This window comes from Doryrhamphus excisus, chromosome 5 (assembly GCF_030265055.1).
Source record: "Doryrhamphus excisus isolate RoL2022-K1 chromosome 5, RoL_Dexc_1.0, whole genome shotgun sequence".
Lineage (NCBI taxonomy): Eukaryota > Metazoa > Chordata > Actinopteri > Syngnathiformes > Syngnathidae > Doryrhamphus > Doryrhamphus excisus.
The window spans coordinates 4,247,528-4,270,504 of NC_080470.1; the positions used below are offsets into that span (position 1 = coordinate 4,247,528).

The 22,977-nt window shown below is 43.0% G+C and overlaps 1 protein-coding gene and 1 non-coding gene across 3 annotated transcripts in view; one reads left to right on the plus strand and one right to left on the minus strand.

The window, feature by feature from the left end:
* Window positions 1-22,977, minus strand: part of hmcn1 (hemicentin 1) — a 96,152-nt gene that overhangs the window by 46,222 nt on the left and 26,953 nt on the right. For both annotated transcript variants that reach the window (XM_058072226.1, XM_058072225.1), the window contains exons 7-32: window positions 21,376-21,496; window positions 21,021-21,284; window positions 20,791-20,935; window positions 20,514-20,635; window positions 18,428-18,697; window positions 14,552-14,693; window positions 14,345-14,472; window positions 14,159-14,272; window positions 13,928-14,086; window positions 11,892-12,083; window positions 11,726-11,821; window positions 9,832-9,959; window positions 9,596-9,740; window positions 8,278-8,390; window positions 7,321-7,480; window positions 6,026-6,191; window positions 5,727-5,854; window positions 4,901-5,152; window positions 4,685-4,780; window positions 4,378-4,572; window positions 4,160-4,290; window positions 2,343-2,490; window positions 1,318-1,444; window positions 1,081-1,235; window positions 544-822; window positions 151-432 (exon numbers count right to left, since the gene is read on the minus strand). In XM_058072226.1, coding sequence (XP_057928209.1) covers window positions 151-432; window positions 544-822; window positions 1,081-1,235; window positions 1,318-1,444; window positions 2,343-2,490; window positions 4,160-4,290; window positions 4,378-4,572; window positions 4,685-4,780; window positions 4,901-5,152; window positions 5,727-5,854; window positions 6,026-6,191; window positions 7,321-7,480; window positions 8,278-8,390; window positions 9,596-9,740; window positions 9,832-9,959; window positions 11,726-11,821; window positions 11,892-12,083; window positions 13,928-14,086; window positions 14,159-14,272; window positions 14,345-14,472; window positions 14,552-14,693; window positions 18,428-18,697; window positions 20,514-20,635; window positions 20,791-20,935; window positions 21,021-21,284; window positions 21,376-21,496 — 4,258 coding nt within the window. The remainder of the gene's footprint in view (window positions 1-150; window positions 433-543; window positions 823-1,080; window positions 1,236-1,317; window positions 1,445-2,342; window positions 2,491-4,159; window positions 4,291-4,377; window positions 4,573-4,684; window positions 4,781-4,900; window positions 5,153-5,726; window positions 5,855-6,025; window positions 6,192-7,320; window positions 7,481-8,277; window positions 8,391-9,595; window positions 9,741-9,831; window positions 9,960-11,725; window positions 11,822-11,891; window positions 12,084-13,927; window positions 14,087-14,158; window positions 14,273-14,344; window positions 14,473-14,551; window positions 14,694-18,427; window positions 18,698-20,513; window positions 20,636-20,790; window positions 20,936-21,020; window positions 21,285-21,375; window positions 21,497-22,977) is intronic.
* Window positions 2,682-2,763, plus strand: trnas-aga (transfer RNA serine (anticodon AGA)). The gene has a single exon. It is a non-coding gene; the product is annotated as a tRNA-Ser (tRNA).

Genomic DNA, 22,977 nt, shown 5'->3' on the forward strand with positions numbered 1-22,977 from the left:
TGTGAGTGCACTGAAAGCTTGTGAGTTTCAATTAGTGGCAGTTCTAAAGTACAGCATATGTCACAAGATTAGAATTTAGCCATAAATTAGCCACACAGCTGTAAAAGATTCAGGGTTCAAAGTTTAAGAGTTGAGTTTTTGCGTATATACCTAAAACTCTGACGTCGTACTTGACCTCTGTCTCCCCGGCAATGCTGGTTGCCACACAAATGTAACGACCAGCGTCTGAAACCATGGCTGACAGGATTTCTATTTTCCTCCCTTGATCAAGCACACGGACACTCTCTCCATCGCGAACAGGAACGCCATCCTTCAACCAGGTAAGGGAAGGGGGAGGGTAACCACCCGCCTCACACTCCAGGAGGAGAGGCTTACTGAGCACCACCTTTTTTTCAGCGGGCCCATTCTGCACCCCTGCTATTGAAGGGGGCACTAAAAGTGGAGAAACAGAACAGAATAGGAAAATTTGATATTTGTTGTCTGATATTCCACTTCACCTTTATCAAACAAAAAAAACCAAACGATTATGTATAAAATTCTTACAGTAGACATCAAGCTCAAAGTTCTTCTCAGCGGTTCCAGCCACATTGGTCACCTCGCAGGTGTACTGGCCCGCATCGGATGCCTGCACCCGAGGGATTTTCAGGTATCGGCCTTGCTCTACATATTGAGACTGACGGCTAGACATGATGGCCTCTCCTTTTCGGAACCAGGTGATGGTGGGAAGTGGCACCCCACGTGCCTCACACTCCAGTGTTACCAGCGTGTCCAGCAGGTTGGTAACTTCTGTCGTTTGGTTGCCACCTTTGATGGTTGGGGGAACTTCAACACAAATACAAAAACAAGAAAATTGAATTTAGAAACTTCTGTTGTTTTGTCAACTCTTTCATGCCAGTTTATTAGGTGCACTTAGATTAAAAATAATAAATTTTCCTTAAAAAGCCCTGAAATAAATCCTGCATTTACAGGAAGCCACAATTTTACATTGTACAATTGTTCTGGAAATTTACTGTATTTTGTGCAGCCATCTCATCGAAAATGGTTGAGAAGACTAGAGTCAATTGGTTTATCAACACTCACCGTACACGCTGAGATTAAAGTCCTTGGACTGTTTACCGGCTGTATTCATGGCACTACATTGGTACCTGGCCTGGTCTCCTAGACGGGCACTCTTTATTCTTAAAATTTGACCTTGGTTGATGACTTCCAGATTAGGATCCCCAAGAAATACCAATCTAAAAAATGAAATGAGAGAGGATCGGTGAATACGAAAGACCACATACAGTAAAAGGTTCATTATCTTTAGAGGGTACTAACTTTCTGTCCTTGTACCAATGGATTGTTGGGAATGGCAGTCCTTGCACCTTGCACTCCAACCTGATCTCCTGTTTTAGAATTCCAGACATATCTTGGGGAGCGTTGGACCCCTCAATGGTCGGTGGGACTGTGGCACAGAAGAAGTTAATAAATTATACATTGTCTATGTAGTATGACGATAAGAATGCATGCAAGGTTAATTGGTGACTCCAAATTGTCCATATGTATGAATGTGAGTATGAATGGTTGTTTGTCTATATGATTGGCTGGCGACCAATCCGGGGTGTACCCCGCCTCTCTCCCGAAGTCACCTGGGATAGGCTCCAGCATGAATGGATGAAAGAATGGATATATGGATGGATGCGTATAGCACTGGAGCCAGGGTGGGTGAAATGCCTTGCCCAAGGACAAAACTGCACCGACTGGGATGGAGGGAGCTGGGTTCAAACCACCAACCTTCCATTTTCTAGACTACCTGTTGAACCTCCTGAAAGGGAAAATGCTTTGTATGCATGGAGAGAACTCAAAAAGCAAGCTCAGAGGCAGCAAAGCCACCCATAATCCCTGTTCCTCCATAATAATAAACCATATAATTATTAATTTTTAATTTCATTGAAGATCTAGTGGGCTGCATGGCGGTCTAGTGGTTAGCGCGCAGACCTCACAGCTAGGAGACCAGGGTTCAATTCCACCCTCGGCATGTGGAGTTTGCATGTACTCCGGTTTCCTCCCACATTCCAAAAACATGCTAGGTTAATTAGCGACTCCAAATTGTCCATAGGTATGAATGTGAGTGTGAATGGTTGTTTGTCTATATGTGCCCTGTGATTGGCTGGCAACTAGTCCAGGGTGTACCCCGCCTCTCGCCTGAAGACAGCTGGGATAGGCTCCAGCACCCGCCCGCAACCCTCGTGAGGATAAGCAGTAGAAAATGAATGAATGAATGAATGAAGATCTAGTTCTGTAGTGTGGAAATGGTTCAGATTTTCGACATAATTCAGCCAATGCTCGCTGTCTTTACTCACCCAGTACATCCAGAAAAAAGTCTTTTTCTGTGCTGCCAGCTATGTTGATGGCTTTACAGGTGTAGCTGCCTGCATCTGCTTTGGTTGCCTTCAGTAGTTTCAAGGTTTTCCCCTTATCAAGGACCTGAATGCTGTTACTCGCCACTACCTGTTGAACATAAATATTAACATACTTAACATACAAAATACATTTCAAGTAAATCTTGCTGGGCATTATTAGATGTTGCTATACACCATATACGTTGCAATCTAGACAAAAACACATCTGAAAAGCCACAGTGAGGTAGCAGGTGTCAGATTCCCATTGGCAATGTGTATGTACACTAAGTGACACACAGTGTTGTTGTGGCCGAGCGGTTAAGGCGATGGACTAGAAATCCATTGGGGTTTCCCCGCGCAGGTTCGAATCCTGCCAACAACGCATCTCTTTTTCATCCTTCAAGGCTAACTCATGACATACTCTATGAGGACATTTCCAGACACGTTTAGGAAAACAAATAGAAAATCTGCTGAACTAAATATGACAAATGATATTATCACATACTACAGTATTAATTGGCCCTGTACCCTAGAAACCGCCCATGAATGATACGGGAAAAGGCCGAAATGATACTGTGTCAAAGCCCAGGGAAGTGATACTGATAAAATATAGAGTTTAACCATGTCCAGTATCAGCCCCTGTAGCTGTCCACTCAGAGCGTGCTTCTCTGGTATCGTGCCTGTGAAACAACCAATCAGAGAACAGCGCACAAGCGCGAACACACAGCGTTTGTTTTGCTGCCCAAACTTGATTAATGGAACTTTAATTGTCAGACATTGATAAGATAAGACTGTTGATAAAATATTATTGTTGAAATATTTTTGCCATTATTGTGTTTACACTATTTAGATATAATACATGTAATAAACTGAACATTTTCTGGAAACAAATTGGTCTTTTGATTAAATAGTACGTGATAATAAGCTCATGATTAAATAGTATGTGATAATAAGATCATCACATGGTTTGTCTGGTATCAGGCCCGGTATCATGCCCCCAAGTGTCACTATCAGTCCGAGACCAAAGGTCAAGGGCTGATACTGGCACCTATAAGTATCTTTAGTTCCCCCAAGTATCCAGGCTGGTCCCAAGAACTGGACCTACAGTAAACCTCGGATATATCGGACTCGGAATCGGAAATTCGCTCACAACAAACAGATAAAAAAGAACCGATTTTTCTGTAATGCATTTCCAATAAAAATTCATTGCATATATCGGATTTTTTATAACGGATTTCGCCTATTTCGGACAAAATCTCCAGTCCCGTTCCAATGCATTTCCATTAAATTTCCCTCGCATATATCGGATGGCTGCATCGTTATGCTAATCTTGTTGATGTCACTGGCTATTGTCTTTCTCCTGGCTCCAGATTTAGGACAAATATAAAAGTGAGTGACGTCAATAATACTAGCACAGCAGTGAATGAGATCTTAACCTCACTATTGGAAATAACGTAGGCCTGACGGGCGTAACAGGGCCTAGCTTAATTAACAATTTGTTATGCTCAGAGTCCAATAAAGTTAAATTCTCATTACCTTACGTCTCTTTTCATTGCCCAGTCCAGGTACATTGGAAACATAGTTAAGGAAGTGCCTTTTTATAACGGATAAAATCCGATTTACGCATATACGGGATATAAATCCGATATTTGCGTAAAACGGACATTTTCCGGTATACGCATATAACGGATTTCGCTTATATCGGACAAAACCAGTGGGAACAATTGAATCCGATATATCCGAGGTTTACTGTATAAGTATCAGTCCAGTTCACTTACTGGAGTTCCATCTTTGTACCAGGTGATAAGTGGAGTTGGACTTCCTGAGATATCACACATCAAAGTGGTAGGCTGGCTGAGAACCACGGACATGTTTCCTGATGTGTCCCTATCACGAAGAGCTGGGGGCACTGGGGAATTATTAATATTAATTATTACAGAAGCTGCAATCAGGGACAATTTGGATCTTATAAGTGGACATGAATAAGCTTGGTCACCGTTGACTTTGAGCTGATACTTCCTCTCGGCGGACCCAGCGTCATTGGCGGCGGCACAGACATACTCTCCGTCATCCAGTGGTGACAAAGACGCCAGAATCAACAGTGTGCCATCCTCTAAGATTGACACACCGGGCTCATTACCTGTCAGCTCCTGGCCATTACGCAACCACCGAATTACAGGCTTGGGTAGGCCTGGAAGAAAAAAACGTTTAATGGTTCTTGTGAATGTAATGTACAGTCACAACATTTATTACACATCATAATAATTATGATGTAACCGAGAAACAGAGGTACAGTGATATACCTTTGGCAGGGCAAGGGAAGGCAATACGTTGATTGGCAACTCTCTCCTGCAAGGGACTATTGAACGGGGGCTCCAATACTTCAACCACCGGGGGAACTGAAAATCAACACATTTGTAATAAAGGATAATAAGAATACAGACTGAGTATCTGTATGACTTATGGGAGCTGTCATGCACTAATCAATAATAATAGCTACATACAATATTTAAACTAACCTTGTATTAGAAGTTGAACTTGAGCTTCATCTCTGCCTGCAACGTTGGATGCCGTGCATGTGTAGGTTCCTTCATCATCCAGCCCCACTGGGCCCAAAGTCAGGCTACCATCAGGTGACACGGGATACCTCTTTCCATCCTTCGTCCAAACAAGGGTGGGCTTGGGTATTCCGTGTGCTATACACAGAAGCTCGACATGGTGACCCATTTGGATCTTCATTAACTTGGGACCAGCCTGGATACTTGGGGGAACTAAAGAGCGGATGAGAAAAATCGCAATGACTCTGAGCTTTGAAGCAAAGTACTTAGTACTTAATTTCTGGACAAAATAATTGGGACATCTGTCTTCTCGGAAGACTTGATTCATTGCCCTGCCCCGCTTTTACTCATATTTTAACTGGGTATAAATGAATGAATGTTGTATTTTAATGTAATTTTTACTCTGTTTACTTGTTTTTATTCAACTCCATTTTTCTGTAAAGTGTCTTTGAGCATTTTGAAAAGCGCTATACAAATAAAATTGATTATTATTATTATTATTATAAGATTTTGGAGTGTGTCATAGGTCATGTGTGTTATACTTGAGAGGTAGTCTGAGACAATATCTGTTCTAATTCATCATTCAACTTTCATCCATATCTTTCTTCCATAATCTGGAAGAGGCTATACAGGTACAGGAGTTTACGCTATGAACTGCTATCACAACAACAATATCAGAAATGTAGAAATGTCCTAATCGTGTTTAAAGTTTTGTGATAGTGGTCTGGTTTGACTCCAAACTGATTAATTAACTGATTGTGACAAACAAAAGTTGATTGCTACTTACCCAAAACACTCAGTTTAATCAACTGAGTTAGGTTGCCTGCAATGTTGGAAGCGACACATACATAGAGTCCGCTGTCTGACACTTTGGTTTCTAAGATCTTCAATGAGCCTGACGGCAGCTGAGTGTGCCTGGAAGGACCGCACACACACACATTTATATACTGTATATATGTATTACTCAGACAAAACAATTTGCATGCCATACATTGTGTATTAGTTTACATTGTAAGCCTAGTTTACACAAGTAAGCCTATTCGGTAACATTATGAATGTATGTGGTTTGTTTTTGTAGGTTTTTACCTCGGAGAGTAAGGGGAAATGAGCTGCCTCTCCTTGGCCCAGCTGATAGTGGGAGGGGGGACACTGTGGACCTCACATGGTAATATGGCATCCTCACCCTCAATCACTGACATCCGTTTTTGCTCAGAGGAGCTGCTGGCACTTCCTGCGTTGGACCTCGGACGGACTGGAGATATGGTAATGGTAATGGTAATGGTTTTATTTCATTTGAACATGCATCAGATTACAATTGAATGCATCACATAATCAGTTCACAGTTCCACATGTCCAAAAGGAGTAGGAAGAAGCAAAGCTTATTAAATTCTACCCCTCCAACTGCTACTTTTACAATCAGTAACCGTTACATTTGTTCACTTCCTGCTTTCCTAATATAGTTTGGGTTTTTTTTTTTTTTTTTTTTTAATTTTTCAAATTTTTTGTCACATACCGAAGTACGAGGTGATATGACCATCCAATGACATAATGGGTACCATAGTAAGTGTCAATATAGTGATATATATAGCACATCATGACTGGTTCAAGACTCTTCATCCTTGTATTTAGCAAACTACACTGAACGATCATCAGAAAGATAAAGTTTTGTAACTTCTAGCCAGACTTTGTATGGTAATGGTAATGGTTTTATTTCATTTGAACAGAATCAGAATCAGATTACAATTGAATGCATCCCATAATCAGTTCACAGTTCCACATGTCCAAAAGGAGTAGGAAGAAGCAAAGCTTATTAAATCCTACCCCTCCATCTGGTACTTTTACAATCAGTAACTGTTACATTTGTTCACTTCCTGCTTTCCTAATATAGTTATTTTTATTTTTTTGTCACATATCGAAGTATGAGGTGATATGAGCATCCAATGACATAACGGGTACCATAGTGTCAATATAGTGATATATATAGCACATCATGACTGGTTCAAGACTCTTCATCCTTGTATTTAGCAAACATCAACTGCTTGTATTGTTTCTTGAATTGGCTCATCGTTGTGCATTGTTTGAGGGTCTTACTCAATCCATTCCATAGTTTGATTCCACATACTGAAATGCTATGGCTTTTTAACGTAGTCCTAGCATATAAGTGTTTCAAATGTACTTCTTCCCTGAGATCATATGTCTCCTCTCTTGTAGAGAAGTATTGGATGACATAGATAGATAGAAACAACAAAAAGACAAATCCATCAATAAATTCATTCAGGATGCTCCATTTGGTACGTAGCCATTCAATTAAAAATGTTGTGTTACATTAACATATTGCACACAAGGCGTTACAGTACAACAACAACGACAAAAAGCCTTACCATAGACTGTGAGCTGAACTTTTCTCGAGGTGTGGCCGGCATCATTGGCAGCTGTGCAGAGGAACTCTCCCGTCTCATTTCCAGAGGGTGAGGTGATGAGCAGGCTGCCTTCAGAGTTCAGGGAGAAAGCCGGACCACCCAAGTAAACAAGCTCCCCACCCTTCAAAATAAATTGCAACGGGTGAATGGAAGCAGCCAAAACTCAATTCATAATGCCTAACAAGGTTTTATATTCTGGCCCTGCACCCAGTTCACTTTCACAGCAATGCTTTTACAATTCAGGGCGACTATTAAAAAAAAAGAGGGCCTATAAAAGCACATGTCAGTCTAGAGTGGACCGTACAAGCCAATGGACGCGGGTACTTTAATGGAGGAACACATGGGGGATGCACATGTGGCCTCACACAGACACACAAACATTTTCCCGTCATGGAATATTGCATTCCCAGAGCCTGTTTACAGTGTAATATAGTTTCCAGGCAAGTGACAGAAAACAAACACTGGAACCCTTTAGATATTGACCACACACATACAGAATATATTGCATATAATTACATGGGGAAAAATGAAGCCTGTTAGAAGTGTGCCTACAGTAGCGTTAGTCAGTTTGCCATAAACTTTATCTGCATGTGTATGAATGTTAATGAAATACATGATTTACTGAAGCAGTAGTCATGCCCTAATAGTGGTTGGAATGAGATTTCTTTACTGACTCATAAACAATTCATGCGGTAGACCTTCTGTTCCTTGTGGCGAGTTTAAAATTACTGTTTCTATTGGCTCAGGACTTTCTGTGCTAAATTGCATGTTAATGTTCATGTGTTTGTCTATCTCAAAACAGTCACAAGGCACATAGAGACCGGAGTAAGTCGGGATAGGTTCTAGCTCCCCTGGGACCCTGATCCATATAAGCGATATAGAAATGTACAAAATAATAGATGGTAATCCAATACAGACCTTAGACCAGCTGATCTCAGGTGTAGGTACCCCACTGGCACGGCAGGGCAGAGAGATGGGCATCCCTTCAATAGTGCTGAAGACTTGAGGGCCATGTTGAATGACAGGAATCACTAAAAGCAAAAAAGTAGGAGAGATATTATAGTTGCCGACGATGCTACTTTACTGCTACTCACAGCTAGCAGACCAGGGTTCAATTCCACCCTCGGCCATCTCTGTGTGGAGTATGCATGTTTCTCCCCGTGCATGTGTGGGTTTTCTCCGGGTATTCCGGTTTCCTTCCACATTCCAAAAACATGCTAGGTTAATTGGCGACTCCAAATTGTCCATAGGTATAATTGTGAGTGTGAATGGTTGTTTGTTTCTATATGTGCCCTGTTATTGGCTGGCAACCAGTCCAGGGTGTACCTGGCCTCGCGCCCGAAGACAGCTGGGATAGGCTTCAGCACCCCCGCATTCAGAAAAAAACCTGTCTTGTGGGCGGTTGGCCTGGAACGACAGTGTCTAAATTAGTTTCACAATGTCTGAAAGGATATATAAATGTGTTATTTATATATCAATAATAACTCGGGATGTACTGATATCAGCATAAAAATGCGATATCGCTTGATATGGGAATCAGATTTTTTTTCCCAATTATAAAACCCTATATAAAAAAATGCTATATACGTTGCAAAAAAAGCCAATATCAGACATCCCTAATAATAACATAAAATAAAAACAAAAGCAGAGAGATGGATGTTCTTCACTTATTTTAACTACAGATAAAGACTAGTTAATGACTAATATGTAAAAATCAGTGATTGGAAACATTTCTTCCTTAGCCGAACACACAGATGCCAACTGATGAGAAATTTATCGTCTTCTTCAACACTCCAAAATGTTTAAGATAATGTGTGACCTATTATAATACACAAATGTCCTTTTCCTGCATAAATACTATATTCATCATTGTGTTCATTCATTCATTCATTCATTTTCTACCGCTTATCCTCACGAGGGTTGTGGGGAGTGCTGGAGCCTATCCCAGGAGGCGTACACCCTGGACTGGTCGCCGGCCAATCACAGGGCACATATAGACAAACAACCATTCACACTCACATTCATACCTATGGACAATTTGGAGTCGCCAATTAACCTAGCATGTTTTTGGAGGGTTGGATTGAACTCAGGTCTCCGAGCTGTGAGGTCTGTATGATAACCACTCGTCCGCCGTGCAGCTGCAGTGATTGTGTATATTATCATATAAATCAATATGTTGCTATCTTTTATCGACTGTACTGTATCTGTGCTGATTTTCTTTCGATGTGAGTGTTACCATAGACATTGACTGTTATGGTATGGTTGGCGGCCCCAACAACGTTCTCAGCCAAGCAGGTGTAGTCCCCGGTGTCATCCAGCTGAACTCTCTCAATGTGCAGACTCCCATCCTTCCTCACAGTCACATACTCATCTGACGTCAACTGGAAGAAAAAAAAAACAGATTTGTGTGCCTGAATTAAAATCACACATATAATTAATACAACACTTCTATTTAAGTTTCTATGTGCTTACAAGACCATAGTTGTGCAGCCATTGTCTTTTAGGCAGAGGGTTTCCAGCCAACAGCACACAGGGTAAAGTCACCGGTCGGTCTTCAACCACATTGATCACCGCTGGACTCATTGCAATGACGGGAGACACTGCAGAAAATATGGAACCCATTAAAGATGACTTAGGTAAAAAAAAAAAACATTCATTCATTTTCTACCGCTTTTTCCTCACGAGGGTCGCGGGGGTGCTGGAGCCTATCCCAGCTGTCTCTCTTCTTGTACCTCTTATGTGTAAAGGAATAATTTTACATTTCATTTCACACAGACGTGGTTTTGCATTGATTTCAAACATAGAAGAGATATTTAAAATTATTTGAAAAATTCTTGCCTCAAGTGATTTAAAACTTCTTGCTTGACAATATGAATTTTTTTTGCTGTTTTGATCTACAGAGAGTACAGTCCCTCACAAAATTGTGGTTCAAATGTCACAATCATCTTTTTTCAAAAATTAATTCATACATGATCTCAGTTTCGTGGTTGACTATGCTGTATTCATTCATTCATTCATTTTCTACCGCTTATCCTCACGAGGGAGCCTATCCCAGCTGTATTTGGGCGACAGGCGGGATACACCCTGGACTGGTGGCCAGCCAATCACAGGGCACATATAGGCAAACAACCATTCACACTCACATTCATACCTATGGACAATTTGGAGTCGGCAATTAACCTAGCATGTTTTTGGAATGTGGGAGGAAACATGCAAACTCCACACAGAGATGCCCAAGCGGGGAATCAAACTAGCTGTGTGGCCTGCATGCTAACCACTCAGTCACCGTGCAGCCTAAATCTAAATCAGAACCTATTGGAATTGAACCTGAGATTCAGAATGTTTTGGGGAGGAAACCGGAGAAAACCCACGCATGCACGGGGAGAACATGCAAACTCCACACAGAGATGGCCGAGTGTGGAATTGAACTTGGGTCTCTTAGCTGTGTGCCCTGCGCACTAACCACTCGTCAACCGTGCAGCCGCTATGTAATAAAAATAATAAATGTAGTATCAGTCTGGAGAAAGAGGAACAATTTGGACAATTTGGAGTCGCCAACAGAGATGGCCGAGGGTGGAATTGAACCCTGGTCTCCTAGCTGCGAGGTGTTGACGACCATGGGAATTCAAATTCACTCTCACAAGTACACACATTTTGGCCACTGATTCTGTATTAGAGTGTTTATGCACTACTAGGCTGTCAGGAGTAAACTGGGCCAGTGGGGCAGTAAAATATGTCGTACATCTCATCAACGTGTGCCTGTACTTGGTGACCTTTAGCCTACATATAGGGGTTTGAGAGTGTTTTCACAGTAAAACGGAAACAGTTGTTAACAAGGTACATGTGTCCGAGCACTAATGAACTTGTGTCAAGGCTCAAAGCAACACATAAAGAACGTTTTTTGTTGTTTTTTGGTTTGCTGGTGGGAACATTTCTGAAGTTATCAAGACCGTGTTGTTGTTTTCACGCCCGTGTGGTCCCCAGCTCTGCTCTGTTTGGTGGCCCCTTCGGGGATGACTGATTGTTTTGGTGTTGTAGTCTGAGAATACTTGTCCGGAAGGCCCACGTGGGTGGGATGGGTGTATTGGATGTGTTCTACCCTGGGGTGGAGGGGGTTGGTCTGTGTTGTACTATCCATCCCAATCTGTGCGTATGTTAGTGTGTGGATGTGCTTCTTAATACTTGTATTGGTAAGAAGTCTGTAGTACTTTATGTTCCCAACTCAATACATTGACTAGCCAACTTTGTACTGTATGTATCTGGGTACTCTAATCATGATTTAAATCTTAAATGTATGTATTTTCCATCTCTGCCTGTCTATGGTTGTCTTGTTTCGACACATTTTATGCAGAAAACTTTCACCCACCCAGTCCCGTCACAGTGATGCTGGCTTGGGACTGGATCTTGCCAAAATGGTTGGAAGCCTCACAGACATATTCTGCATCATCCTCCACCCACAAGCCTGAAAAAAAATATACGAATGAAGTACAAATCCAGATCATATATCGACAATATGTAGTTCACAAACCCACCGGTGATATGAAGACCTTCTCTACTCTGAGTGATGGCGCCGTGTCGGTGATAGTTGTGGAAAAGGGGCACACCGTCTTGTCTCCTCCAGGTGACCTGTGGTTCTGGATAGCCTTGGGCTTGGCATGGTAGCGTCACATTGGAACCGATGTCCGCCGCCATGTCTACGGGTTCTTGAGTGAACTTTGGTGCAGCTGCAGTGAACCATTAAAGATTAAGATTAAGATTAAGATTAAGATTAAGATATGCCTTTATTCGTCCCTCAGTGGGGAAATTTGTAAAGGACATTTGCTGTAATATTCTGCACATGTAGCCAAACTACATGTTTGGCTACTACGGAAAAGGGTGGAGTGCTCCCTCCGGGTTGGGAATGAGGTCCTTCCCCAGGTGGAGGAGTTTAAGTATCTCGGGGTCTTGTTCACGAGGTCGACAGACAGATCGGTGCAGCCTCGGCAGTAATGCGGTCGCTGTACCGGACCGTCGTGGTGAAAAGAGAGTTGAGCCGGAGGGCAAAGCTCTCAATTTACCGGTCGATCCTTCACATCGAGAGGAGTCAGTTGAGGTGGCTCGGGCATCTAGTTCGGATGCCTCCCGGACGCCTCCCTGGTGAGGTGTTCCGGGCATGCCCAGCCGGGAAAAGGCCCCGGGGTAGACCTAGGACACGTTGGAGGGATTATGTCTCACAGCTGGCCTGGGAACGCCTTGGTGTCCTCCCGGTGGAGCTGGAGGAGGGGTGGCCGGGGACCGGGAAGTCTGGGCTTCCCTACTAAGACCTGGACCCGGGTAAACGGAGGAAAATGGATGGATGGATGTAGCCAAACTGTCAATCACGGATTATGCTCTAATTACACAATAAGTCTGTGCTTCTTTGGAACGTTGTGCCCTTGATCTTGCAAAATGCCTCATTCGCTGTCAGGATAAACTTCTATCATTACACACAAGTGAGCCATAACAGCTGTTTCACACTCATTCCTTGCCAACCAAAAACCATTCCCTGTGCCTACCATCTGCCCGAGTTTTCCGAGTAGAAACCAAGATTTCTCTGCCAGAGCACATGTCTCCATTACAGGAATTTTTTTTACAATGAAGTACTATTCAGGGTCAACATTCCCTTAATACTTTAATCAGATGTTAGGGTGTCTCTCAGGTGATGTCACCAGGTATTTCAGGGCTTGCCTGCTAAGACAGTTGTTAGTTTATGGGGCCAGCTGGATCCATCCATCCGGGCCAGCTGGATGTGCTATCAAATTCTTTGAAATAGCTTCAATTCAGTCATGACAAAGGGATATAAGTTGTTCATTGAGTTCATTCATTGGTATGGTATGGTATACTGTACTGTGCCACTCCATAAGTTAGTAAGTATGACAACCATCCATCCATCCGGGTCCGGGTCGCGGGGGCAGCAGTCTTAGTAGGGAAGCCCAGACTTCCCGGTCCCCGGCCACCTCCTCCAGCTCCACCGGGAGGACACCAAGGCGTTCCCAGGCCAGCTGTGAGACATAATCCCTCCAGCCTGTCCTAGGTCTACTCCGGGGCCTTTTCCCGGCTGGGCATGCCCGGAACACCTCACCGGGGAGGCGTCCGGGAGTCATCCAGACTAGATGCCACCTCAACTGACTCCTCTCGATGTGAAGGAGAAGCGGCTCTACTCTGACTGAGCTCCTCACCCTATCTCTTAGGGTGAGTCCAGCTACCCTACGGAGGAAACTCATTTCAGCCGCCTGTATCCGCGATCCCGTTCTTTCGGTCATGACCCAAAGCTCATGACCATAGGTGAGGGTGGGAACATAGATCGACCGGTAAATTGAGAGCTTTGCCCTCCGGCTCAATTCTCTTTCTTTTCACCACGACGGTCCGGTACAGCGACCGCATTGCTGCCGAGGCTGCACCGATCCGTCTGTTGACCTCGTGAACAAGACCCAGAGATACTTAAACTCCTCCACCTGGGGCAGGACCTCATTCCCAACCCTCTTTTCCGACTGAGAACCATGGCCTCTGATTTGGAGGTACTGAGTCTCATCCCGGTTCTTGCACATACCTCCGACATCAAGAAAAACCTTCCCCGATGAAGTGCCAGCAGTGTTGACGCCCACACAAGTGTAGTCACCAGCATCAATTTCCTGGGTGTTTTTGATGGTCAGTATCCCTGCCAGTGAATCTATGTCCACTGATTGTGTTGAATGCAATTGGACGTCACCTGGAAATCAGAATAAAAATATTATTTTGGTCCAAATTTAGTACAGAGCCACTCGTTTTTCTTTGGTGTTACCTTTGTACCACCAGATCTCAGGAGGAGGGATTCCGGATGCAGAACAGGCCATCACGGTGGTTTCTCCGATGCCAATAAGAATCTCATCAGCAGCCACGGTCACCACAGGAGATTCTATAAAGGAAGTATAATATTCATGCATATTGTGTTTATTTGTATCTTTTACTGTATATCTTCACCAGTTACCAAGGTAAGTGATGACGGCAGCCATTGAGTCAGTTCCAGCTTGATTGCTAGCCAAGCAGCCATAAACGCCTCCATCCGTCTTCTCCATGTTTCTTATCGTCAACGTTCCATCAGATTTCATTCTGTGTCTGAATAAAAGATCATTTTTGTGGACTTTGAACACAATGCAGATGCAGTCGGATGTTAAAAAGTGAAAAACGATTCTACCTGCTAGATGTCATAATGAACATGCCATTGTGTGTCCAGAGGAGGTTGGGTGGAGGGTAGCCACTGGCTGAGCATCTTATCTTCACTTCTTCTCCTTTTGTAAACGTCTGGTTCAGAGGTTCCATGGAGACTCTTGGCACCTCTGGTAAGAAAAATATGGAAATACAGTCAATATTCAGTCAAATGTAGTGTAGAAAACTGCTCTAAATGTTCAAAATCAAAATGTGCATTAAAGCTAGGTTCTCCTTTTGCTTCAGCTTGCAAGGTCACTCTGCCTCGGGGGGGGCAAAGACACTGAGAGGAAAGACACATTCTTTTGACCTGACTCAGCAGTGTTGTGTTTTTAAAACACCCTTCATCACATGCTTCCCTTTTGGGCTTCCCCTCTTCTGTAATCCACATCCACTCCCTGTCTTTTTTTTTCTGTCTGTTTCCTAAATTCTTCCCATAATTTTCCCAATTATCCTCTTACATCATTCATACACGCCTTCACTAGCCTACTTTTGTGTGCTTTTGTGTCCATTGCATATTGTCTCTGTTTAGGTTTTCGTAAAAAAATCATCATCATTCTTGTGTCGGCAGTTCTTTCAACTTGCAAAAGGTGTACTCTGCTCGGGAGTGGCGGCCTCACAGGGTAATTGTGAACAGAACATTCAGGGGTAATTGGTCCCATGCACAACAGCCAATTATGTGACTACTATACCACCAATGGCTCAGAAACTATCAAATGGTTTGAGCCCAATATGAATAATATATTATTGTGTATTTTGGCATAGCATATCAAATTAGGCTTATTCAGTTCTATTCAGTGTGGAGTGTCTCTGGTGGGTGTATCCCGTGGGGGTGGGAAGGTGGTTGTTGTCACAGTGCACATATAGACAAACAACCATTCACACTCACATTCATACCTATGGACAATTTGGAGTCGCCAATTAACCTAGCATGTTTTTGGAATGTGGGAGGAAACCAGAGTACCCGGAGAAAACCCACGCATGCACGGGGAGAACATGCAAACTCCACACAGAGATGGCCGAGGGTGGAATTGAACCCTGGTCTCCTAGCTGTGAGGTCAGTGCGCTAACCACTAGTCCGCCGTACACCCCCCATTGAAATATAATTATTATAAATATATTATTATTTATGTTTGTCTGTATGTGCCCTGTGATTGGCTGGCGACCAGTCCAGTGTGTACACCGCCTCTCGCCCAAAGACAGCTGGGATAGGCTCCAGCACCCCCGCGACCCTCGTGAGGAAAAAGCAGTAGAAAATGAATGAATGAATGAATGAATGTTTGTCTGTATGTGCCCTGTGATTGGCTGGCGACCAGTCCAGGGTGTACCCCGCCTCTTGCCCTCAAGACCTCACAGCTAGGAGACCCGGGTTCAATTCCACTCTCGGCCATCTCTTTGTGGAGTTTGCATGTTTTCTCCGGTTTCTCCGGTACTCCGGTTTCCTCCCACATTCCAAAAACATGCTAGGTTAAGTGGCGACTCCAAATTGTTCATAGGTATGGAAGACAAGCTGGGATAGGCTCCAGCACCTCCGCGACCCTCGTGAGGATAAGCGGTAGAAAATGAATGAATGAATGTTGTATAAAGGTTGCTTGGTCTCTCCAATGTAGAGGTCATTGCACTCCTCACTACACTGTACTGTATTAACAACATTGTTGAGTTTCCTTCTGAGGATTGAGTCCTTAGGGGGAACCAGCCTTTGCCTGAGGGTGATTGGCATGTTATGCTTGGTTCTGTGACAAACCAGCAAGTTAAGGAACCACCACATTCCGCCCCTACTTCTTCTTCTGGCGGATTGGACAAAGGCCCAGTTGGGATATCCATTATTAATAAGAGCCTTCCTGATGTGCATTTTATTAATAGTAGAATGTCTTAAGCAAAAAAGAAGAGTCCAGTAGCTTCGATTACCATGACCTGGAGAATCTAAAGCAACCCCAACAGTCTTACAAACCAATCTGACTTAAACTGATTGGTCCCCAAATTGTTGAAGAATTAAAAAAATGACATTTGATTTAAAATTATAATATTGTTGCAGTGGTGAAAGCACGCATGAAAGAAAATGGCACAACGCATCAGTTTTGTCAGCTTCAATGTGAGCCCGCTATCACTTCCACTGTGTTCAGCAAAGTGCTGTTGGTCATCAGACTTGACTCTCTTCAAAGTGAGGCTAATGACTAGGATGGTAAAGACCAGGGGGTAATTACAAAACCCCCAGGGCTTGCTGACAGCTGTTGGGAGAGGGGGAGCGAGAAAGGTGAGGCACACGCACAAAAAAAGAGCCTAAATGTCGTCTAAAAAAAGAAAACAGGTGATATAAGAAAGATAAAAATAGTCATGAAGGATAAACACCAAAAACAGCACAAACTCTAGAAAGAGGAATGTAACGATTAACTTGTAATGAGACTGCTTGTTGTATAAATAGAATAGGAATACATTAAATATGACAGATGACTTGCAAAGAGTTGTGATGTCACACAGTGTAAATCGCACAAACAAACATTGGACTCGACTCCTTAATTTTCACCTGAAGTGGTCCTCGGGTTACATCTCTCCGACTTTGGCCATTTCGGAGTTACATATGTATCCACTCCTATAAATTAATTCATGACTTAATTTTGTTCTGTAAATACTGGATGAATTTGTTTCCACAAACTGTGATGATGGACACTCGAGTCAAGTCTGAAGTCATAGGCTTGACATTTTGGAGTCCTTATAATTTATAGGCACTGTTAACTTTACCAAATAAAACGTAGGTTCTGTTGCAGTGTTAATTACCGCCACTTTTCAGGAGTTTGGTGCTCACAGAAATAGAAGCCACACCCTTGTGTTATTAAACCTGATTGGGCCATAATAGATGCATTCAGTGAGGCAGATACCGTGGGAAAAATTGGTGTCTTGCTTGAAATGACATAATTGACACATTTTACTCAACACACTCACTGACAATCTATTTTCAAGTCATCAGACTAATGTAAGAGTTAAGTCCCGAGTCATTGTTGAGAGTCAAGTCGAGTCTAAAGTCATGAAAATTGTGTAAGTCGCATGCCTTGAGTTCACACCTCTACTGTACACTATGTGCTGTGAATAACCTTGCTTATTAATGCACTTTTTATTAGGCATAAGGGGGCTGCACGGCGGATGAGTGGTTAGCGTGCAGACCTCACAGCTAGAAGACACAAGTTCAATCCCAACTTTGGTCATCTCTGTGTGGAGTTTGCATGTTCTCACCGTGAATGCGTGGGTTTTCTCCGGGTACTCCGGTTTCCTCCCACATTCCAACCATAACCAACCATACCAACCATACCATAACAGTCAATGTCTATGGTAACATCAGCATCAGCACAGATACAGTACGGCCTATAAAAGATAGCAACATATTGATTTATATTATATATACACAATGATCACTGCAGCTGCAAGGCGGACGAATGGTTAGCATGCAGACCTCACAGCCAGGAGACCTGAGTTCAATCCCACCCTCAAAAAACATGCTAGGTTAATTGGCGACACCAAATTGTCCATAGGTATGAATGTGAGTGTGAATGGTTGTTTGTCTATATGTGCCCTGTGATTGACTGGCCACCAGTCCAGGGTGTACCGAAGACACCTAGAATAGACTCCAGCACGGCCGTGACCCTCGTGAGGATAAGCGGTAGAAAATGAATGAATGAATTAGGAATAAGGTAGGCTCTTCTGGTGGAAGAGCGCTGACAAAAATCACCAGAAAAGAGGAGAAACACCCACAAATATTGGACGTAATTTTGACATAGATGCAGAAACAACAAAAGATTTGCACAACAGCAACCATTCCCTCCATTTTTACAACGCACACAATACATATATTCATAAAACATTCACTCCTCACCTTGCACAGTGAGGTAGATTCGCTCTGCTGTCATCCCTCCTTCATTTACAGCCATACACTCGTACCAGCCGGCGTGATCTGGCGTGACAGCAGACACCTGAAGCGAAAGGTTGGTCTGGACACGCACCCGAGGGTCCAAACGGGCATCGAAGCCGTCTCTCAGCCACGTGAGGTTGAAGGTCACTGTGCTGACAACATGGCAGGTGAAGATAGCTTGAGAGCCGGGAGAAGCTGTGACGTTGCCTTCGACTGTGATGGCAGGAGGCGGCTCTGCAGGATGAGGATATGTCATTTTAATGGACAGTTTGGGTTTACACGCAGATACCTGGAGATACCCGCAAAAAGTGCTATCAATTATTTTTTCCGTGTGGAAAAAAAGAGAAGAAGGGAGCACAGAGAGCGAGTGGAAGCTTTGGCTCTGACAGCGTGTGGATGCTGGGGATTTGAGCACAGCTCGTCTGGATTAGGGGGATATCTATTTGGCAGCTGGATGAGTATTGTGTGTTTGTGTATGTGATTATGGGTGCTTCACATCCTGTTTTTTTTACTGGCCAAGGATGAGTGGAAAGTGCTGTGGCTATGATTGATGAATTTCTGCATTTGTTTTAGCAACAGAGGTGACAGTGGGATTAATTGAGTAAGCCTGCATCTTTGGAATGTGAACACAGAAACCAACTCCTCGTCTGATTTGAGAGGTTTTTTTTTATTTTCGTTTTCCTTGGCCTCCTTCAAGGTGAGCTTTGGGAAATTTCATGAAGCAGGAAGTTTGGAGAGCAAGTTTTGGATGAAGAGATATTTAGTGGCTGTGCTGAGACTTGAGGTGTCATTTCTGTGAAAAATATGGTTTTGTTTTATTGAATGGGAAGACTATTAACCATGCAGGTTTAAGGCTTATTTATTTTACTATATTTCCAAAGAGAAGTAGTGGTTTCACTTGAGGTCAAAAGATAGACGTTTATGCAATTTGACCAGCAAAACAAGGTTGGACCCAAGTACCCAAGTACCCAAGTACCATTTATTCATTCATTCATTCATTTTCTACCGCTTATCCTCACGAAGGTCGCGGGGGGTGCTGGAGCCTATCCCAGCTGTCTTTGGGCGAGAGGCGGGGTACACCCTGGACTGGTGGCCAGCCAATCACAGGGCACATATAGACAAACAACCATTCACACTCACATTCATACCTATGGACAATTTGGAGTCGCCAATTGACCTAGCATGTTTTTTGAATGTGGGAGGAGAACATGCAAACTCCACACAGAGATGGCCGAGGATGGAATTGAACCCTGGTCTCTTAGCTGTGAGGTCTGCGCGCTAACCACTCGATCGCCGTGCAGCCCAACAACCATTCATTCATTCATTTTCTACCGCTTATCCTCACGAGGGTCGCGGGGGTGCTGGAGCCTATCCCAGTTGTCTTCAGGCGAGAGGCGGGGTACACCCTGGACAGGTGGCCAGCCAATCACAGGGCACATAAAGACAAACAACCATTCACACTCACACTCATACCTATGGACAATTTGGAGTCGCCAATTAACCTAGCATGTTTTTGGAATGTGGGAGGAGAACATGCAAACTCCACACAGAGATGGCCAAGGGTGGAATTGAACCCTGGTTTCTTAGGTGTGAGGTCTGCGCGCTAACCACTCGTCCGCCGTGCAGCTCAACAACCATTTAACTTTTGACAATTTGAACAAATTTTCTTCCTATCGGCTTTGACTGGTGTCTATGGTTCTATTGTTCTGCTTCCTTACCACTGCCAAGGTGCCCTTGAGCAAGAAAACAACCTCCCACCCAGCCTGAGCTAAAAGGGCGCGGTGCCATTTGTGTGTGTGTTTTACTTCATTACCTTTTATTTGCCTGTGATTTAGTTTGAATGTGATTTAATAAAAAAATAAATAATACAGTGGAACCTTGGTTAGCGTACGCCCTGGTTAGAGTGTTTTTTTTTCTTTAACATTGAAAATTTACACCAAAATTTTGACTTGGTTTAAGTACATTTTCCGACTAAAGTGTAATATACAACCAGCAAAATGTGGACTGTTAAAAGACGACAGAGGGATTGATTATTGAAATATAGGCTTACCTGATACATCCAGAAAGGTTTGAACTCGTCCGGTTCCGGCAGTGCTGACAGCAATACACTCGTAATAGCCTTCATCCTTTAAGGTCACCTCTTCTATTTCCCATGATGCACTGTCAGACTCCCTGAAATCAAAATAAGCAGGCACAGAACTTGAATATACTCACTAATCTACATATTTGACACATACATACTTGGAAAAATTACGTAATGTGCATGTCAGGCTGGTAGTTTGTTTGTTTGTATATTTAGACACCACACTCGGTTGCCAGTACCAAACCTGAATAACAGATCCACCCCAAGTCGTCTTCCATCTCTGCTGAAGCGCAGCGTGAAGGGAATCAAGCTCTCCACTTGACATCTAACAGCCCCTTTCTGGAGATAATAACCATGAGTTGTGGCTGGCATCAGCACCTTAGGAGCATCTGACAGGAAATAGATTGGAAAAAACAAAGTTAGAAATAATTGCGCACATCAACGACCTATATACATACAGCCTGCACAAATGACCTGGTATAATACTTGAGAAGGACACACTGGAGACCCTCTGGAAGAGAAAACCATCTTGGTCATATCCTGTCACCCGCAGGAAGAAAGCTTCATTCGGTGGAATAAAATCAGTGATGTTCCAGAGGCCGTATGGTTGGCGTTCAAGGTAGTAGCGGATTGGCAGCGTTTTAATAATTTTGCCGGTGATTGTCAAAAGTTCTAGCCTGTCAGCACGAGCAGGAGGAGAAAGTCCAGTGGTCTTCAGCAGGATATGTGTGGGAATACCTGCAAAGGATTCATATTTCAATTATGGGTGATACAATGACACAAAATTTTAAAAAGTGACCAAAGAAAGCTGTTCTTATCTTTCACTAACCTTGAACCGGACGACTAATAGTCTTCTTGAAATCCAAAGTGGGCTTGTGAGAAAACCCAGCACGGAAGTCAACGGTACTGAGACCTGAGATACGGACTGAGTGTCTTCCTTCGCTAGACGTCTACAATTCAAAGCAAAGGTATGGTGAAACGTTGAACATGAAACCCAAAGGTTTTAGCCTCAAAGTTACATTTAAAAAATAAGTGTGGCTTCTCATTAATAGTTTAAGCTATTTGCTAGTTACTGTTGACGATGGCGCTAACTTCCTTGTTGGCTATTTTTGACAAATCTATAGTCTTCCTATGATTTTAATATACTTTCAACTCATGTTAATATGCTTTTAATTGGTTTTAGCCTTTTCCGAGCTACAAGAATGAAGGCTTAGCTACTTTGCTAGACACTTTTGACTAATTGTCAACAAAAACTAGCCTCATGCTAGCATGCATAAGTGATTCTTGACGTGACAATATGGCAGCGAGATCAATACGTTCCTTTTCAACGCCACCGTCCTCTTTTGCCAATAATAATTTTGTGAATTCAAAAGTGTCAATAAGCCAAAATGTAGCCAAAAAAAAGTTGCAAGTGCCAGCATTTTGATAAAGACGATGAGAAACACTATTGAATTCAAGAAACGACCCATGACTAAAACAGGAAGGTGTTAATCTCGCCGCCACATTGTGTCTTTGTGAACAGTTACGTTTTCAATGCAGCTAAAAGCAATCTTAAATGTTCATTTATAGATTTCATTACATGTTTTGAGAGTCAGCAGTGTTATTAATGGTTCCGGTTGCAATTTTGTGAGCAAGCTAAAGATGCTAACAGAATGTTTTGTGGCGAAAACACAATAAAAACTCACGCGGTGTGATAATACACAACAACAAGTGCCATATTGTATGCTAGCCAAAACATGTACCCAAACCAAGGCAAAATTTTGGCATATATTTTTTTAATTATTAACGTGCTAACCAGGGATTATGCTAACTGTGGTTCCACTGCATGTGTTTCAGTGTATGCAATTATGTTGGGAGCTGCTCTTCCTGGAACAACAAATTCTGCTTTGGAATGGAAAACTGTATTTCACGCTAAACTTTTTCTACTAACGTCGGCTTGACGTCTTTAATCACAGGCAGTGCCTCTCTTGTGTAACAGCCTCTGTGTGCCTACAAGTATAGACAAGCCAATATGATTAAGTCTAGCTGTCTAGCCCTCACTAATAAAACATCCACAATTCCAAAATGACCCAATCAGTCTGACATTCATACTTTAATTAGACAAACATGAGCACTATAATCAAGGCGGCTAATGGCTCATATGTTCTTCTCCTTTGAAGCCTGGCCTCTATACAGACTGAGTAATTACAATGAAAGTATAGGCTAGGCAGAGGTGGAAACTACACATCTTAGGTAAAACACCTCAGAGGTGGGAATATATCAGAGTGGGAAGATGACATCTGCTTGGCAAAACCGCAAAAAGAATGAAATACCACAAGGACAAGGTTATAAAGCCATTTCTAAAGCTTTGGGGCAGTGAGAACCATTATCCACATCCAAAGAACTGCAAGCCTCAGTTCAAGTCAGTGCTCATGACTCCACTGTAAGAAAG